This window comes from Sarcophilus harrisii, chromosome 5 (assembly GCF_902635505.1).
Source record: "Sarcophilus harrisii chromosome 5, mSarHar1.11, whole genome shotgun sequence".
Lineage (NCBI taxonomy): Eukaryota > Metazoa > Chordata > Mammalia > Dasyuromorphia > Dasyuridae > Sarcophilus > Sarcophilus harrisii.
In genome coordinates this window covers 239,000,631-239,019,685 of record NC_045430.1, presented here as the reverse complement: position 1 = coordinate 239,019,685, position 19,055 = coordinate 239,000,631, and the positions used below count along the sequence as shown (strand labels likewise).

General features: G+C 35.4%; 1 protein-coding gene across 1 annotated transcript in view; it reads right to left on the bottom strand.

The window, feature by feature from the left end:
* The window catches only part of FAM171A1 (family with sequence similarity 171 member A1), a 176,181-nt gene that overhangs the window by 31,450 nt on the left and 125,676 nt on the right, over positions 1–19,055 (bottom strand). The window contains exon 5 of the mRNA XM_031939926.1: positions 15,464–15,640. Coding sequence (XP_031795786.1) covers positions 15,464–15,640 — 177 coding nt within the window. The remainder of the gene's footprint in view (positions 1–15,463; positions 15,641–19,055) is intronic.

The following is a 19,055-nucleotide window of genomic DNA, read 5'->3' as shown; positions in this document are numbered from 1 at the left end:
AAATTCCAGGAACATAAAAAATGAGTGAAACAACTTTCATGGAATCTGTTATCTAATCAGGTTGGAAATTTTAGCCCCCAAAAGTAATGTTTTGGGAAAGTGAAAATAAGGTTTTTAAATAAAAGTGCCGCCCTGTACCAAACTACAATTGTTAATATAATGTCATTTTTTTCAGGAAACTTCTTTTTCTCTGTCTCAAAAATTCCAGGATCGAACAATTCTTAGGAATGGATTAATATTACAAGATTGTTTTTAAATTGCTAGGCAACACCCCCCCCCCCCAAATGTCCATGTTCTGAGATCACTGGGTATTCTTTATTCTTCCCACTCTTAGGGCATTTTGTTACTTGGCCTTGTGCCATTTGGACAGTTGCAGTTTGCTGAATCCCAGCTACTGTTTTATTTTACCTGTAATGGCAAAAATATAAAAATCTGTACTTCTGAATAATGAATTATATTTGACAAGGTAGAATAGGAGCTCTTTGGCAGGGTGCACTCTCTTACTGGACTGATTACATCTCTTACTGGAATTTAAGCACAGAGTTTTGAAGTTCCTTTATTATTTCTAATATCCTTCTTCACAAGAAAATTGCTTTTTTTTTGGGGGGGGGGAAATCATGTGTTGGAACCAATGAACATTTTATGGATAATCTTAATATCTGGGAAAGAACAGCTGATGTTCAAAGGAGACAAAAATTTTCTTTGTTTCTAAGGAATATCAATGTGATGGGGAAGCACCAAAAACTCTACTTAGGATAATTATTCTAAATGCAGATAAATCAGAATTGTACTAAATTAGGAACTGCCTCTTATTCTGCTTCTTTCCCTTTGTACTGCTTCCAATGACAAAGGAAACACAACCTACCTATTTAAAAAAAAAATCCACATTTAACTTACGTCATAGATGCAAATCTCTCTCTCTCAATTATCCTAGCAAAGGACCCCCTCCTTTTTTACTCACCACTGCAACACAAAACGCAATACATCTCACACCTCTAATTTAGACACTGCACCTTATGTATTCAAATATGTCACATCGAATCTTCACCCGTGGTTTATGGTATATATAGAAAAAGACAAGCCATTCCCAGCTGCATTCTCTTAAAGCTGTAACCTCTATTTCCGTGTACCATGAAGGAAAAACTGTTTAATTTTCTATTCACCCCTACAGAAATAAATTAAAAAAAAAAACAACAACTGTGATCTACATTTTTAATCATCTTCCACAGGCAAAGTTCTTCTAGCCACAACTTACCTAAAGGGCTAATTAAATGTGGGCAGCAGCAACAGAACAAACAGTTTACTGGCTGAAACAGAGACAAATCTATTCTGGTGCAATTATGACAGTATACTCCTGAATGCCTGATACGGATGGCTCCATACATGATAAAAAAACAGGTTTTGAGTAACTGCTATTTCTATAGAAACACACCCTCATCAAGACAGCTTTTTTTGTTTGTAGTCAGGGGAGAGTAGGATGGGAGCAATAAAAACTGAATACCACAATGTAGCTTCATTCAAAATGTGAACAGACATAAAGGATGTTTGGAAAATTAGAACAAGATGATGCAAATCAAGTGATTACAGAAATCAAGGTTGTTAAAACAGGAACCTCCAAACATAGGTATCTATGAACTTCATTGAGTTGGCTTTCTTTGAAATGTCCAATCAGGCATTCTTCCTCCCCCTCCCCATACTGAGCATTTTTTCCCTTTCTAAAATAGTAGTTTCCCCCCCCCCCCAATTACATGTCAAGATGATTTTTAGCATTTATTTTTACAAGATTTTGAGTTCAAATTTTTCTCCCTTTTCCTAAAATGGCAGACAATTTGACATAGGTTACACATATGCTATTGTATAAAACATATTTCCATATTAGTCACAGTTGTGAAATAACAAACATATCAAAAGGGGAAAAAAAACATGAAAAAGAATAAAGTGAATGAAAAAAGTCCATTAGTTCAGAGACTACCATATCAATTCATTATTTGGTTGTGGATATCATTTACAACTTTGTGAGTCCTTTGTACTTGTCTAAGAGCAAAGTCATTTATTGTTGATCATTGCACAATGTTGTAGATTCTTTAATGTTTTCCTGGTTCTGCAAGTTTGTACAAGTTTTTCCAGGTTTTTCTGAAATCTGCCTATTAATCATTTCTTATTACACAATAGTATTCCCACTACATTCGCAACTTCTTCAACCATTTTCCAATTGATGGGCATCTCTTGAATTTCCAATATTTTGCTACCATGAAAAGGGCTGCTATCATTTTTTTTTTTTTTGCAACACAAGTCCTTTCCCCTTTCTTGTGATCTTTTTGGGATATAGACTTAGTAGATCCAAACTTAGTAGCTGGATCCAAACAGTATGCACAGTATGCCCTTTATGTATGGTTCTGAATTGCTTTCTAGAATGGTTAGATCAGTTCAGAACTCCACCAACATTATATTAATATCTCAATTTCCCACATCCTTTCCAGAATTTATCATTTTCCTTTTTTTTGTCATATTAGCCAATCTGATGGTATCTCAGAGTTGTTTTAATTTGCATTTCTCTAATCAAAAGTGATTTAGAGCACTTCTTCATATGCCTACAGATAACTGATTTTTTCATCTGAAAATTGCTTATTCATATCCTTGGACAATTAATCAATTGGGAATAGCTTGAATTCTTCTAAATTTGGTTCTCCATATATTGAAAAATAGGGTCTTTATTAGAGACATTGCTATAAAGATTGTTTCACCATTTTTTCCTTTCTTTCTAATCTTGGTTACATTCATTTTGTTTATGTAAAAACCTTTTAATTTAATATAATCAAAATTTTCTATTTTCTATTTTGTAATGATTGTTGTCTCGTTTGGTCGTGAACCTGTAATGCACTGAGCTGCTTCTTTTAGAATTTGGATGTTATACCACACGAACATATATATTTATACTGAGATTACTTCATTTTCTATGGTTCTTTTGAGCAAGACATCATTTCCTTCCTTATCTCTTTTAATTAGGTCTATCCAGTCAGGCATGCTACCTTCAAACCCACTGACCTAGTTCTCCACTAGCAAGTGACCATTCCCAGAGGCAACCAAGCAACATGCTGTCTGAAAAGCTATTACACATGCAAGAATAACCATCTGCTTGTACCCTGTCCTGCTGGAACTCAATCATCACTTAACAGGTTAAAGAGAGCATAAACCTGATCCTCTCCTAAAGCAAGCTGAAATAATTCTCACTCACTGCCAGGGGTTCCTTGGTTATAGTGCACTCATCAACCCAGGGATGAGCAGAATCACTTGATTTGGGTGAGACTCAATAAAGATAAACATTGGCTTTTCAGAGTGTAACTGACTGTGTCTTCTCACATGACTAATGTCGAGCTGCGCATTCAATTTATTCATTGAATTTGCCCTGTTCCATCAGATACCATCCCCAAACACATACACGTCCTGAAGAAAGCCTCCATAGCATCCAAAGAGAGACTACTGATAAACTCTAAGAAAACATGAGACACATTAACTCTAGCATGTGACCTGGGCTTTGTCCAAGACCCCACAGCAAGGTGTTTATTTGGCGGTGAAAATTCCATTCTGATCCGCAAACAATGATTCTATGTGTCCTTGGCACTTAAAAAAAAAATAATGAATTCTCCTTGCTGGCACATGTGCAGTACCAATCTGTCAATTCTTACAGTCAGTTGTAGTGATGGACAAAAATCAACTTTACTTATTTTCCAAGGTAGATTTAATCCAAGAAATCTGCAAAGGGAACTGCAAGCAGGGGAAGAGAAAGGTGTAGAGTAGATTCTCTCACCCTGTTCATGGAAACAAATAAATGATATTAGTGGCAAATCTCATTAGCTGTGTGGCTTTGGGGAAAGACCCTTTATCCCTGTGGATCTCAATTTGCTCCAGAGTTAAGAGATGGTGCAGTGGATAGAATATTCAACTTGGAGTTAGGAAGACCTAAGAGAGGTAGGTCTCAAGATGTTTACTAGGTGGGCAAATCTCTTAAAATCTTTGAACCACAGTTTCTTCTGGAAAATAGGGATTAATAGTACCTATATGGCTTATATATTTGCTGTGAGAATCAAATGAGACAATGTATATAAAACACTTTGAAAACCTCAAAGCACCATATGGGAGAAACAGGGGAAAAGAAAAGCATTTATATGGAACCTATTATGTGCCAGTCATTGTGTTAAGCAGTTTTACAGATGATCTCGTTTGATCGTCGTAACACCCCTGGGAGACAGGTATTTTATTATCCCTATTTTATGATTAAGGAAACTGAGGCAAGGATTACACAGCTGATATGTGTCTGAGCTGATTCAAACTCAGGTTTTCCTGACTCCAATCTCAGGGTTCTATCCACTGAGCCACTGTTGCTTCTGATACAAAGTGAAGCCCGTATTGATGATCATGAGAATGACGATGATAATGACCACGGATTTACAGGATATAGCTTCTTTGTCAACTAAATGTGTAACATGGTTATGCACAATGATATTCATTTTACCCCTGTCTGTAATAGATAGAGCTGCCCTTGGAGCCAGGGTTGAAATCTCTCAGTGCTCTGAATCAACTCTGAGAATTGTTAATCGACTTTGATAGGACACAATCCCCATATCACTGAAATTATGGTTCCAGACCAAATAGGAACAGTATTATCTGCAACTCTGCCTGCCAGGATCCCCACAGTATTTCACGCTTTTAAGAAAAAGGGAAAGGGCTTCTTATTAAAACTAGACTGTCCTTTGTGCTAATATCAAATTGACCCAAGGAAGAAATGCCCTCTGCAAGCTCCCAAAGCTCGGTCCCCCTGCCTCTGAATCATGGAAGCCGAACCTTCTGAAGAGGGTCTTGTGGGGGCAGTCTTGGACTTTCTATCTAAAGAGCACCTGTCCTCCCTCCTGCTTCTCAGGTTTGCTTAATGCTTTTCTATTCATCTGGATTTCTTGGCATTGCAACGCAGAGGCTGCTGGTTTGTCTGCAGGGTTAAAATTCCCTCTGCTTGTTTGCTCCCAATTAACAAAGGGGAATTGACTTGGCTGTTTCACAATGGAACGTATTCTCAACTCCATCCAGGAACTGGGAGGGGAGCTAGCCCCGCTGGCAGGCAGCCCAGCGACTCCGATCTCGGATCGGGGATATTTTCGGCAGTGGGGGAAGGGATGCTCAGGCTGTAAACCCTGAGCTGCAGCTCTCCGCCCCGAGCTGGGAAGCAAACCTCTAATCAAGTTTCTAACACAAACACGTTACAGAAAAACCCGGGGCACAAAATGCTCATTTTGTGAGGGAACAGATAGGCGCGAGGACTAGGGACTTAGAATTATGGAATCATAAGGAAGAATGTCAGAGCCGGAGGGCCCTGTGAAAGCAGCTGATGAGGAGACAGAGATTTAGGGATCAAGTCTCTTGCCCAAGGTCAAGGACTAGTTAGCGACAGATCCTGAAATTCAGAGCAGTGCACAGAACCCTGAACCTGAAGGCAAGCCCTGAGGTTCAAAGCAGCAATCAGCCTAGGTCTGCCTCAGTTTACTCCTGTGCATAACAAGGATGATAATAACACCACCGAGTTGTTGAGAAGCTTAAATGAGAATGTGCATAAAGCATTTTATAAGCCTAAAATTGTTATATAAGTTCTAGCTATAATAATAATGATAATGACAACAGTTCTGATTTATTTAACACTTTATGGTGCTGCATAATATTAAGAAGCAGGCAGGAAGTTTTTCCTGCCTGCTTCTTAATATTATGCACCTTTGGTGAAATGTTCTGAATGAAATTGTGACTAAATTAATCAACTGATGGAACATTTTCTAAGGACCTACTATGTGCCAGACATTGTCCTAAGTCCTGGTGATACAAACACAAAAAGGAAGCGATCTAATCAATTGGGAAAAAATTATCAGAGAGTGCCATAGATAGGAGCCTTGTTGGACAGGACCGGACTAGAGTCTCTAATGAAATAATGTATTCACAAATGTCTAAATTTTCTTCCTCCCCCCCCCCCCCAACCAGACAGAGCATTATGTGTGGCTGCTGGTTCATTTGTAAGATAATCTGCGTCGGGCAGGACTCCAGAGAACAATTACTGGAGAGGTAGCTACAGCGAGGCACAAGGTCATAGACTAGCTAACAGAGAGTCCAGTTGTCTGGTCACCCAGCACATGCTGCCCTTGCTGGCAAACTTGATTTCGATTCTTCCAACCTTTTGGAACCAGACCTACACTTGTTTTCATGGGTGTAAATAGTTCCCAATGAGAAAGCTCTATCAATGGCAAACACACATGTTCGGCACCTCCTTCAGAATATTGCCTGTATACTTTAATACTTTGATCCAAATCACAGAAGAAGGGTCTGGTGATGGTCTGGTGAGGGGATGGAATTTATTAAGAGACAGAGGTTGAATGATTTGCCCAGGTTCACCCAGCTAGTAATTCTCTAAGGGCAGCTTTGAAACAGGATCTTCCTGATCCCAGATCCAGCTCTCTGTGCCACCTAATATCACACATCCTTAAAGGTTAGAGGTAAGCCTTAGCCCAGGTCTTCCTGATTTAGATTCTTCCTTCTTAGACTCTACTCCATGCCACTCTTGCTCTTATTCTCCTTTGCTTTTAATTAAAAGATGGCTCCCTACCTCCAAACCGGATCAATCACTGAGAAAGACTTTTAAAATAGAAAAAAATTAATTTACCTCATTTTTGAGAGCAGTAGTAAGGCAATCAGTAAGACAGAGTCAAGTTATAGGAAAGGTGGCTCGGATGAAAAGTGAGGTTTTTTTTTCGCTCTTTCTCAGTTAGGTTTTGAAGTATTATGGATGACAAACATGCCAGACACATTAAATGTAAATTCAAAAATGTATTCAAATACCAAATGAATTGTTTTGGATTTCCCAGTGTTTTGGATTATCCAAACCACTGTTCTCCTCCATTGGTGCAGATAATTGAGAATGATACATAAATAGCAACCTTTTTATATTCAAGGTTACAGTTGCTGACTGGCTTGTGATACTGATATGTAAGTGTGCTTTTTAAAAGGACCAGTTTTTTCTCCCCACATTGTGGGAATGCAAAGAATGTCCCTTACTATGCAAAAGCTTTTTTCCCCAAGTTCTTCAAACTGTTTACCAACATTGTGGATAGCTCTGAGCCGGACATACCAAGAAGCACTTGGAATGGATGATTTAGAAATCCTATTTATGGGTTAAGAAGACAGTTCTGCCTATAACTCTTAGCAGGAAAGAGCATTGTGGTCTTGTGGACTCACATATTTGAGGATCTGATGATCCCTGGGATTCTAAAAAGCCAAGAAAGTATGAGAAAATCCCACATGGTTAAATTATAAGTTTCTTTTGAATATATCATATAGCTGAAATATAAATAACAACATATTTCTGTAGTACATTTAGTCTTCCAAAGCACATGCATCACAACAACCTCATGAGGCAGGTAGTACAAATATTATTAGAGTTATGTGTCTAAGAGACAGGGAGACTTGTCTATGATCACAACTAGTAAGGCAATGTTTGAATTCAAGTCCCTTGCCTTCACTAAGGATATTTTATTCATTGTACCATGATATTTCTAAGAAATCATTTGGTGGCAGTTCCCTACTGTGAATCTGCTGGAATTTGTGGCAAACTGCTTCACTGGCATCCCTGAATCTCTTATTCTAACAAAAATAAGGTATTTATTTCATGATGATACAAAATATAAGAAAAACTGAAATAATTAGAATAGGCCTGCTACCTAAGTTCCTAAATTATAATGATGTTGCGAATCTTTATGAGGTCCCTATGACATATTATCAATAACAACAGAAAAACCCAAAGAATAAAGAGGAATAAAAGGCAATGAAAGGATTTTTTTAAAAACTATTCCAGCTAACACTTTACTTATCATCAGCTGAAGCATTACTAAAGAAGCAAACCATGATCTTGGAGCAGATGTCAACATCACTACATTCCCAAACCATAAATCTTGGGTGTTTTACTCTAAAACTGACTTTAAGCCTATTAATTTTGCAAGTGATGGCAATATTGAAGACTCATTTGCAAGGGTGATTCCCCTTTTGTAGTTTTTTTAACTTTCAAAATTGTATTAACTTTAAAATGTATTTTGCACCTCTGTTTATAAATCTAAAGCATTCTGCAATGTTTTAGAAAGATATAAAAATATCCATAAGTTAACAAAAAAATTAACTCATTAAGGAGTTGTTTTTAGTTATCTAAAAAACTGTGTGGAATGCTGCTTTCTCCAATGATGCTAGATAAAGAAAAGGTTTAAAAAATAATTATCTAAATCCTACAAAACCCTTAAATAAAGCTGAGAACTAAGATTTGTGTCAGAATTCTTTTTTTTTTTTTAAATAAGTACCACTTAATTTTTTCACGTCAATTTTTTCATCCACAAATATGGGATGAACAATGTTAAAATGTTTTATATTGTAGGCGGTGAGAATTCTAACACTGATTTCACCAGTATGTAAAGTTATTTTTTTTTTTTTTTGTTTTTAAGTACATTGTCAGTGAGAACACTAACAAAAAACAAAAAAGGGTTTATTTAGATCTGTTGAAAGCATGAGGAGGTTGAAGTGGATGGGGTGATAATGATAGAGGGCAATGAAAAGGGTAAACTGCTCAATTCTCATTTTGCTTGTTTTATTTTCTGAAGAGTAGCACAGAGGGTAAAACCTGATAAGGAAGGAGATAATTATGCAGCATCAAACTTCTCCCAAGGAGGTCATGTCTCCAGAACTGGCTGATCTTCATCCTAGGATACCAAAAGAGCAAGCTGACATGTTTGTTGAGTCAATATTGATAATTTTTGAAAGATCTCAGAGTGCAGAAGAAATGCTACAGAGGAAGAGAAAGACAAAGGGTAGCTCACTTTTCCAAGTATGATGAAGTATGAGTCTGAAAATTATATTCTTGTGAGTTTAACTTCTCTTCCTGGAAAAATATTAACACATATTATTAAGGGGATAATTTGCAAACACTTAGAAGGGAAGCAGCAGTCATTATAAGTCAGCATAATCTTATCAAAAGTAGTTCATTGTGGACTAACTCCATTTCCAGTTTTAATAGGATCCACAATCAAAATCTATCAGAAGAATGCTGTAGATATATATAAAAGGTGCATCTCTTTCAGATTTCAGCAAATTTGCAGCTTTTAATGGACAAATTATAAAGACAATAATAAGATAGGGTATATCCCACACAGATTGCATTGGTATTCTGAAGAGGGCAAGAAGGAGTGCATTTTATTTGAATATTAAAAACCAGCAGAGACAAAGAACTGGTCCCCCAAGATAGATGTGCCTTGCTCACAAACATTTGATGAATGTATTAATAATAGAAATTTCAAGTTTAAAGGAAGTGGGGAATACTGAGCTCCAGAGCTGTTTGGTGATCACTGGGCAGATGGCCACTCACCTGGTTATGGTCTAGCAGGAAAAATAAAAATAAAAAATAGTGGATGGTCACTACCTAATGAGGAGAAAATCATGGTAGTCCAGTGGATTTGATCTATCCAGAAGTGATGCTCTGTAAGCACACTGAGCATCCTGTCCAAGACAGACACTATATCCTGAAGGGATCTTTGTGAGGTCTATATATAAAGAAAAAATATTTCCAAACTCTGCAGTTCTAGAATTGTGAGTTGTCTTGACTATACATGTCCTCAATGTGAGTGTTTTATAAATACCATTATATTCTGTGTCTACTCTTCCTGTGGGTTTGTGAGAGTGCCCCACAGGACTAAGGAAAGGAATTTTTGGTAGCAACAGTTTATTATTATGTCATTTTAATAAAAATCTTTCCTAGCAGCTAATTGTGTCTACTGGCTGATTATTAAAGGAAAATATCTTTGTTTATGGCTTGTGAGCTATAATGTTAAAATTGTAGTCCCACAGAACTACTACTAGAACTTTAGGTAGCAAAGACTCTCTTGAGACCAAACCTGTGAATAAAGTTCCAAATTGGGAGAGTGGTATAGAAGGGATGTTATATGTAATATTATTTAAGATTTTCGCCAGGCTTCTCAATGTTATACTCATTGAAAAAATGAATATGCCAGATGATATCATTGTTAGAACTGGTAAAATGACTAAATATTTTTTTTTATAGCTTTTTATTTACAGGATATAACATCAACAATTGCCAAACCTCTTGTTCCAATTTTTCACCTCTTACCCCCCCCACCTCCTCCCCTAGATGGCAGGATGACCAGTAGATGTTAAATATATTAAAATATAAATTAGATACACAATAAGTATACATGACCAAAACGTTATTTTGCTGTACAAAAAGAATCAGACTCTGAAATATTGTACAATTAGCTTGTGAAGGAAATCAAAAATGCAGGTGTGCATAAATATAGGGATTGGGAATTCAATGTAATGGTTTTTAATGATTAAATATTTTTAAAAAATATTTTTTAGTTCCCTCATCATCCTGTATATGCTTCAACTTGTCTTTGTTTTTTTCACTTATGATTCTAAACCAAGTATTCCAGAAGTAACTTGGTCAGGGAAGAACTGAACTACCACCTCTTTTGTTCTGGTCTCTAACTCTAAATGTAGTCTAGAATAACATTACCTTTTTTTTTTTTTTATTCCAGCTCAAATTATTGGCTCATATTGAAAAGGTAATCCACTAAAAAAAATTTTTTTTTCACATGAACTAGTCTATCCACATCTCTCCCATCTCTATAAAAGTTAATTTTTGAGTTTTATTCTAAAACTTTACATTTTTCCCTATTAAATTTTTAACATATTAGATTCAGCTCATTCTTTTTTATCTTGTTTAAAATCTTTCTGGATATAGACCAGCTCAGAAAAGAGAAAGATGTGTACAAAAAAGATGGAAAGAACAGCGGCAGTCTGGGCTTGAATAAGAGAGTGGTAGTCTGTGGTAACGCATGTGTGGAAGGCAGAACGAGCTGAAGTTTGCAATAAATGCATTGGGCAACAAAAAGGACATTAAAAATAGCTCTGAGGAGGCAAAATAAAGAATTAAGAAGACAGAACTGCTTCTTAGAATGGAATGGAGGCTAATTATAGGATGATGGAGAAAAACTATATTAATTATTTCCTATTTTTCTTTTTCCTTTTTTTTTTAATCAATTAAGGAAAATGGTTTTTAGACTGGGAAGACCAGAGTACAGATGGTTAAATGAGGATTAAAAACCAACACGAAAACCAAGATAAGTAGGGAGACTTAAGAAAATACCTCTTTGTTCTTAACTAATTCAAATCATGGGGCCCTGAAGGATTACATTCTAGGCTATCAAAAAACTGCTCATGATCTTTGAGTAATTAAGGTGACTGGGATGAATGTCATGAAACTACAGATAGGCAAACATTGTGCTGATAGTCATACAAATAAAACCCTCAAGTTAGAAGGGCCCAGAAGCTACCCCTTCTACAATACATGAAACAAGTAGTCATCCAAGCTATAACCTTCAGAACTGGGAAATCATTACCTTCCCACACAATCCATCCCAATCCTGGATAGTTCTTTGTAAGGAAGGCCTTCTTTACAAAAAAAAATCTAATGTACCTTTTCGAAACTTTCACAAGAGATTAGGAAAAGTCTCTAAACATACTTTCTAGCAGGGCATGTGGAAGGAATGAAACACAGTACATGCTTTATCTCCTGGAATCAACTCTTCAAAATAAATGGCTTCGATTCACCTGAGCAAAGTCACATCACATTTCAAGCAGCTCAGAGATGCAGTCATTTCTCCCCCACCCCCCCATACTAAGGCATACAAACTCAGAATTCCGGAGGGTTACAGATAAGTGTTATAGGCATTTTGTTTTTAATTAAGGGAGGGGTATTACTTTTTAAGCTGTACATTTAAAAATAGCAAGTTGGCTTCACTACACTGAAATAATCAGAAATGGTTCATTCATAAATTGACTTTTCAGTTTTTTGAGATTGTTTTCTCAGCAAAAAACATGCCATGAAGTCTGAATTAACTGGATTCTATCACTTTGCCCTGCAAATTGAGAATAATGTGAAATAGCTGTAGACGGTATTGGAAAAACCCCCTAAAACAAAACCCGACATACCACCATTATTACCAACGACACCTCCACCCACTTCTCTTGAATTTCTGTTGTCAGGGCTCATATAACTTTTTTTTCAAAAATGTTCTGTTTTGAAAAATCTCTTCATTTAAAAATTTCTAAATATGCATTCCAAATGTTTAGACCTGGTTTAAAGAGCTATCCAAAACTTTTGCTTTGCTTGACATTCACATAATCATCTGTTAGAGTCAATAAGCAAGACAGGAACTTGGCAGTCTGGCTTTTCATGTCAAAGCACCACATTAAAAGACTTTAATTAAACCAGAATAAAGCAAATATACAATGGAAATTCCCAGCAGAAGGTTCAACTACATGGAAGTTATTCACATGCAGGAAATTGGGAATTGGACCAATCATAGGGGAATCATCTCTAATAGTCTAGAGATTTAATCACAATACATATTTATTTGCTTCCATGATTGGTGTATCAAAGAACCTAAAAAAAAAAAAGTATGTGACCAATAAACATGATAATCATTTCTGTAAACATGCTTTTAAGCTATCACAATACATACAATGTAGAAATGATCTCAGATGTCATACAGACAACTCTCACATTTTGCAGATGAAGAGTCTGAGGGCCTCGACGGATTATGTTTCAGTCTCATACAGTGAGCAACAATCAGCAGTGAACCTAGATCCAACATTCTTTGTCTTACACTTTCCTGCCTTTTTAGTCATATGATGTACTCCTATTATGAAATATCATATATGATAATAACATAGTGATCACAGTAATATAAGAAATAGAACACTGACAATTCTCTAGTCTAATTATCAATTATCAACTTATTCATTCAAAATAAAGACCAAGAAAGCAAAAGTAGATAGTGATATTTTAGCGAAGGATATTGGAGCATGAAGAAGGTGGACCCAGGGTTCTCGAATTTCCAAAGGAGACCAAAAAAATGATCCAAGTGTATTCTATTAAGTTAAGACAATGAATAAGTAATACCTTATTTATCTTTCTCCGAATCTGGGGCCACCTTTAAGTCTTTCTATACTGTACTTAGGTTCTCAGATAAGTTTTATATAGATTTTATTTGGAGATCCACTATAATTGATATTCCAAGAAACACACTAAGAATAAAAAAAGTCATGCCATACAATGGCCTTGGGATAGAAAATGCCATCCAGAGAAAAGAACTATGGAATCTGAATGTAAATCAAACCATACTATTTTCAACTTTTCTTGTTTTTGTTTTTTCTTTCTTGTGATTTTTCTTTCACAACATGACTAATAGGGAAAATCTTTAAAATGATTGTACATGTATAAACAATATCAGATTGCTTCTGTCTTGGGGAAGGGGGGAGGAAGTAAGGAAAGGAGAAAAAAAATTGGAATGCAAAATCTTACAAAAGTGAATGTTGAAAACTATTTTTACATGTAATTGGAAAAAATAAAATACTGTTAAGTGAAAAGAATCAAACATACTGATATTTAAAACTATCTTTATAAGTGGTCAAAATATAAGAACAAAAGATTATAATAGAGGAAACACTGTAAACAAACATTTGGAAAAATGTTTAACTTCACAAACAACTGAAGAAATATAAAAGAAAACAAACCATAAGCTACCACATCATACTCATTAATTTAGTAAGAATAATTAACTATGAAATCTAACACTGGCAGAGTTATGAGGAAAACAGAGCTACTCTACTGTTGGCAATGCAAATAAGCACAGCTTTGGGGGAGAATAACATTTGGTTATACAGATAGTATGAGTCATAAAATGATACCTCTTAACCTGTAAAATCTTAACATTATTTATAAATTTACAAATGAATTAATACAAAGGAAAAGGAGACTTATACATTTTGTAGTTATGTTAGGTGTAAGAGCAAAAAGCAAAGACCATCTCAATACCTAATAGTTGGAGGAAGGGCTAAGCAGACTGTTGCAGACTGGTGCAATGAAAGATTATATTCTTATAAAGATGATAAATATGAACAAAAACACATATAAAAGATGAGTGTAAAGTAAAAGAAAGCAATATTTAGTACAATGTATGTACAGTTCTAATTAAGACAAAAATATGTTTCTACAATAAATAGCATCAGGTAGAGTTAAAGTTAATTTAATATTAAAATTTGGATGCACATTATTTGCATTTTATTATAAAACTGAGAAAAATATAATGAAAAAACCCAGCAAATAACTACATGGTTTAGTATAGAAAGTGTTTATGGTAGAGTAATATTTCATCAAACATACTACATTTGGTAAAGATCAATTTGCACAAATAAGTGCAATGTAATTATAGAGAATGCTGTTGATTTGTCTTTGAGTAGTAAAATAAAATGGTGGACTTCCTTAAAAACAGGACCTTAAATTTGCCTCTCATAGAGAACACAACCAACCAACTTAGCAGCTAAAGAACTCTTAGAAACAAACATGGATAGAGAAAATGCTCAGAATGTATCCTAAAATCAGATTAGTCTATTAAAGTTAAGATAACCAAAAATCTTTATCAAATATGTCCTAAAATCTTCTCAAGTTACAGATTCTGAATTACAAATAAGCTTTTCTTAAAAGAGAAAAAAAACAAAAAGTACCCCTCCAAAGTTCAAAACAAGATGGCTAGGCAAGAACACTAGGATTCTACTTTCTATGGAAGTAAATTCAGGGAAAATATATAATGAAAGGAGAAATTTTTCTTTTTAAAGTTCATTTCAATATTCTCTATTTGGGGAAGATTTTAACCAATGACTAACTTCAAACAAATGAATGGATATATTTTATAACCAGATTTTAGGCAGAATGCAAATGGTGCAGAAATAAGTTGTAGAGAGTAAATGGTAAATGCACATTTAGCAAATCTAAAAGATTAAAGCAAAGTGGAAATCCTCTAACAAAATTATCATTATAACCAACTTGTTTCCTTTTTCAGTGAAAACTACCTTTTCACTATTAGGGTGTAGAATAAAATATACTTCTATGGACCTGTACAATGCAGGGATTTGCATGACTTGTCTATGTGTTATGAGGGTTTTATTTTTCTCTTAACAGTGGGACGGAAGGATAACAATTAAATTTCTATTGATTGAAAAAAATATATGTTCAGAATACACTATAGAAAACAGAAACTTCAAACCAAAAGACTGATGCATCAGAGTGACTCTCTTCAAGAATTTTTTTGAAAAAAACAATAAAAAATATGTTAATCAATTTTTAGACCTTGTAATTTTGAAAGGTCCCATTTAAGGCAATTAGTATATTATATATGTGTGTGTGTACATGTACACACATGCATACACACCAGAATATGAATGGAATAATAATCAACATTGCTTTGACTTTTGTGAAAGAAAATCATATCCAAATAAACTCAGTCATTAGAAGATCAGTATATGCATTATTACTTACCAAGTTTTTGGTCAAATCGCCATGCGGTAACATGGGCATTGTGCCTCAGATTGCTTTGCGGAGACAGAGGAACCGTGACATAAATGGGTCCATCCACCACAACTGGGGTTCCATCACTGCTAAGCAGATGAACGCTGACCGCAGTGACAGGAGTCAGGTCATACTTGGTGCCGTTCCCTAAAAATAAAAGTCATCATTTTGTCTATATGTACATGCAAACTCCAGGGATGGGGATGGGAGTCACAGGGGAATGTGGGGCAGGGTCAATAGGGGAGTGTAATTCTCAGAGGTCTGAGAGTTGAAAAGGACTTCAGAGTTTATCTAGTTCAAAGTTGGGATGTATAATACTACTGGATGGAGCAACAAACCTGAAATAAGAGACATAGGTTTGCAATGCTTAAGGAAATAAGAAAATAAGGAAACTGAGGTAGACCGACGTTAAATGAGTTGCCTAGAGTTATATAGCTAGATAGTGTCTAAGGATGGATTCAAAGTCTCCACTGGGCAGGTGTCATTATCACTATTATATATATTATTATTCATAAGATGAAGATTGTATTGAGTTGCAACTACCTCTGAACAAGTATCTTTGTCAATAAATTCTTGCACAAATAAGTCTTATAATTGAATTCCATGAGCAAAAAAAATAGGATTTTAAAATTAAAATTAAGTTCATTGGAAAATATTTCCAATATAGAAGAAATATTTCAAAATCTTGACATTTCTACTCAGAGTAGTGAATCTCTGGAAATAAACATTTATAGCAACTTTTAGTCCCAGTTATTATTTTTTATCTATTTCAAAAGCACTTAATGTACCCATTGTTTTACATTAGAACACATTTCTAAATGTCAACATGATGATTTTCTAGTCTACAGCCAAATTAGAAGCTGAAAGATAGACCATTAACACACTTTTAAGAATTAAGTAAGCCACTTCAGATTCCATTCTCTTATGAAATGTAATATGAGGATGAATACTTATTTCATAATTCATCTTTACTCCTAGACTTATGGACACATCAGAAAAAATATAGTGAAAAGATTTCTATCAACATATATGATCATTAGCCTTTCCGGTAAGCATATCATTGTTTCCTATTACAAATGTAGCTAGAATTGGATTTAAATGTTAGAGAATTAATTCAGTGTCAATCCAACCACTCTGGAAAGCAATTTGCTATAGTATCAAATATTCCTTGATCCAAAGATCACCCTGGGAGGAACAGACCCCAAGGAAGTCAAAGACAGAATAGTCCCCCACTTGGGGGGGAATGATCTCCCTAACTCCTTCCTCTCCTTCCTTTTCCCTTTCTCTTCCCCTGCCCCCTCTTTCTTTTTCTTTTTTCCCTTTCCTTCCCCCACCTCTGTCTCTCCCTCTCTGCCTTTCTTTATGTCTAAAATGGAAACAAAGTAATGCCCATCAGTTGGAGAATACCTAAATAAGCTGTGGTACATGAATATGATGTTAATTAAGAAATGACAAATATGAATAATTCAGAGCAGCACAGCAAGGCTGATTATGCCTATCAATCCTGATTTGATCCCTTCTCCCACTTTTCTCTCTTGGTTCCTTCAAGACTTTGGTCCCATAATCCCCCTTTCTTGTCCCTCATTTACTGTCAGTCCCTATGCTACCACTAGCTCCCTACCATCTGCTCTTAAGCATAACAACACAGTACAGAGAACACTGGACTTGGAGGTGAATCCAGGCTCTAGCATTTACTATCCATATGGTCCTGGGCAGATCACTTCTCTGGGTCTCAGTTCCTTGAAGGGAGTTAGATTAGATGACATTTATAATCTATAAGCATTGCTTAAGTACCTACTATGTTCCAAGCACCTACTAAACGGGGGATGCAAAAACAGAAATCATACAGTCCCTGCCCTCAAGAAGCTTACCTTCTAACAGCGAAAACAAACAAAATTACTTGTGTAGAAACAATGGAATTGGGCTGGGTTCTGGGTCTGTGAATTCAATGAAATAGAACTTTCAGATGTGGAAACTTCCATTAAGTGATGCAGTCACCCAGCCAGTAAGTATATGTTATATTGATTTGCCATTTCCTTTTCCAGCTCATTTTACAGATGGGAAAACTAAGGCAACCAGCACTAAATCCAAGGATTATCTTTTGAAATTGCCCTTCTCTGCTCCTTTTTGACATTTCAAGTATGGTTAATAATCTTGTCAAGAGAAAATTATTTTGCTCTTCCCCAAGATACAAACTGAGTGACATTCTTTAGTATTCATTCATTTATTAAGTCCTGAAAGTCACAATTTTGGGATAAAAGAAAAGCTATAAACTAAGTGAAAGTAGAGTTCAATGACTATCTAAAGTGCCTGTCAAGAGGACTAAGCTATTTGCCCCAGAAGATCCTGCCTCCTTCCACCCTCCAATCTTGTCCTAATACAAAGCGAAAAATCAGGCCCTGTATTATATAAATGTGCACATTACTCAGAGTTGGGCTTTTCTTATATAAAGTTTTTAAATAAAGTCCTATCTTTCTTAAATAAGTATCTCGTTTATTCTATTGAGAAACAAAAATTAAATATAACCTTCAAAAGGCCTTCTCTTTCTCATGTGTCAAATAATAGAAGCCTGAAAGAAAGCAAACTAAAAAAATAAAATCAATAGATCCCCTTCTTTGTTTTCTTCTCCTTCCCCCAAATGGCTCAGATTTCATAATTTATTTAATAGCTACTGGAAATGGAGACTAATACAAAAATTCTAATTAATGAGCTTCAAAGTAATGTGGGAATCTATCCAAGTTCAAGATTTTATTATATGATACTACTTTTTACAAAAGATGAAATTTGATGATTCCCAGACTTTATTGTAATTGCATTATAAAGTCGGATAGTCTCAATTTCTAAGCCCCACTTTTTCTTTCTTTCTTTCCTTTCTTCCTTCTTTCTTTCCTTATTTCCTTCCTTCTTTCTTTTTCTTTTTCTTTTTCTCTCTCTCTCTCTCTCTTTTCTTCCTTCCTTCCTTCCTTGAGTTACAAATTACCACATTACCTTGAGTTCTTTCAAAAAAATTCTTTTAAGCTACATATAATGGGAAAGATCTCTTAGGGTTAGGAAACTCCTTTATGCCCTTTCAGTTTTTATTTAACATTCAGGGGCAATAATTTACTAGACTGAATTGAGTTCTTCTGAAGGTAAATCAAATGTCACCCAAAGAAAACTATATATTCACCTGGCTGGATCTGGATCAACATTCCCCATTTATATTTTAACTAGTTTAATGAGTGTTTCTCTTATTACAGTCTTGTAAATAAAGAAACCCCACAGCTTCTAATTCCTGGCTTTCTGGAACTCATGGGTTCTGATTTTCTGGGTTCTTGATTCACTAGAACAGGAATAAACAACTTTTAGTGCATCTAGAAGGGCCAGGATGTGATACAAGATCCTAATACAAGATTTGAGGCCGGAATCTCTAGACTTTTCTTGATGAAGATGGAATGCTTTTAAATTCTTATAGAAGCAGAGCTTGTTCAAAAATTAACTCATTGTTTTTCCTCCTAAATACACTTACTGCTAACTTTCCTATTTCTCTTATCCCCATTCTAATCATTTGTGTTTTTAATCT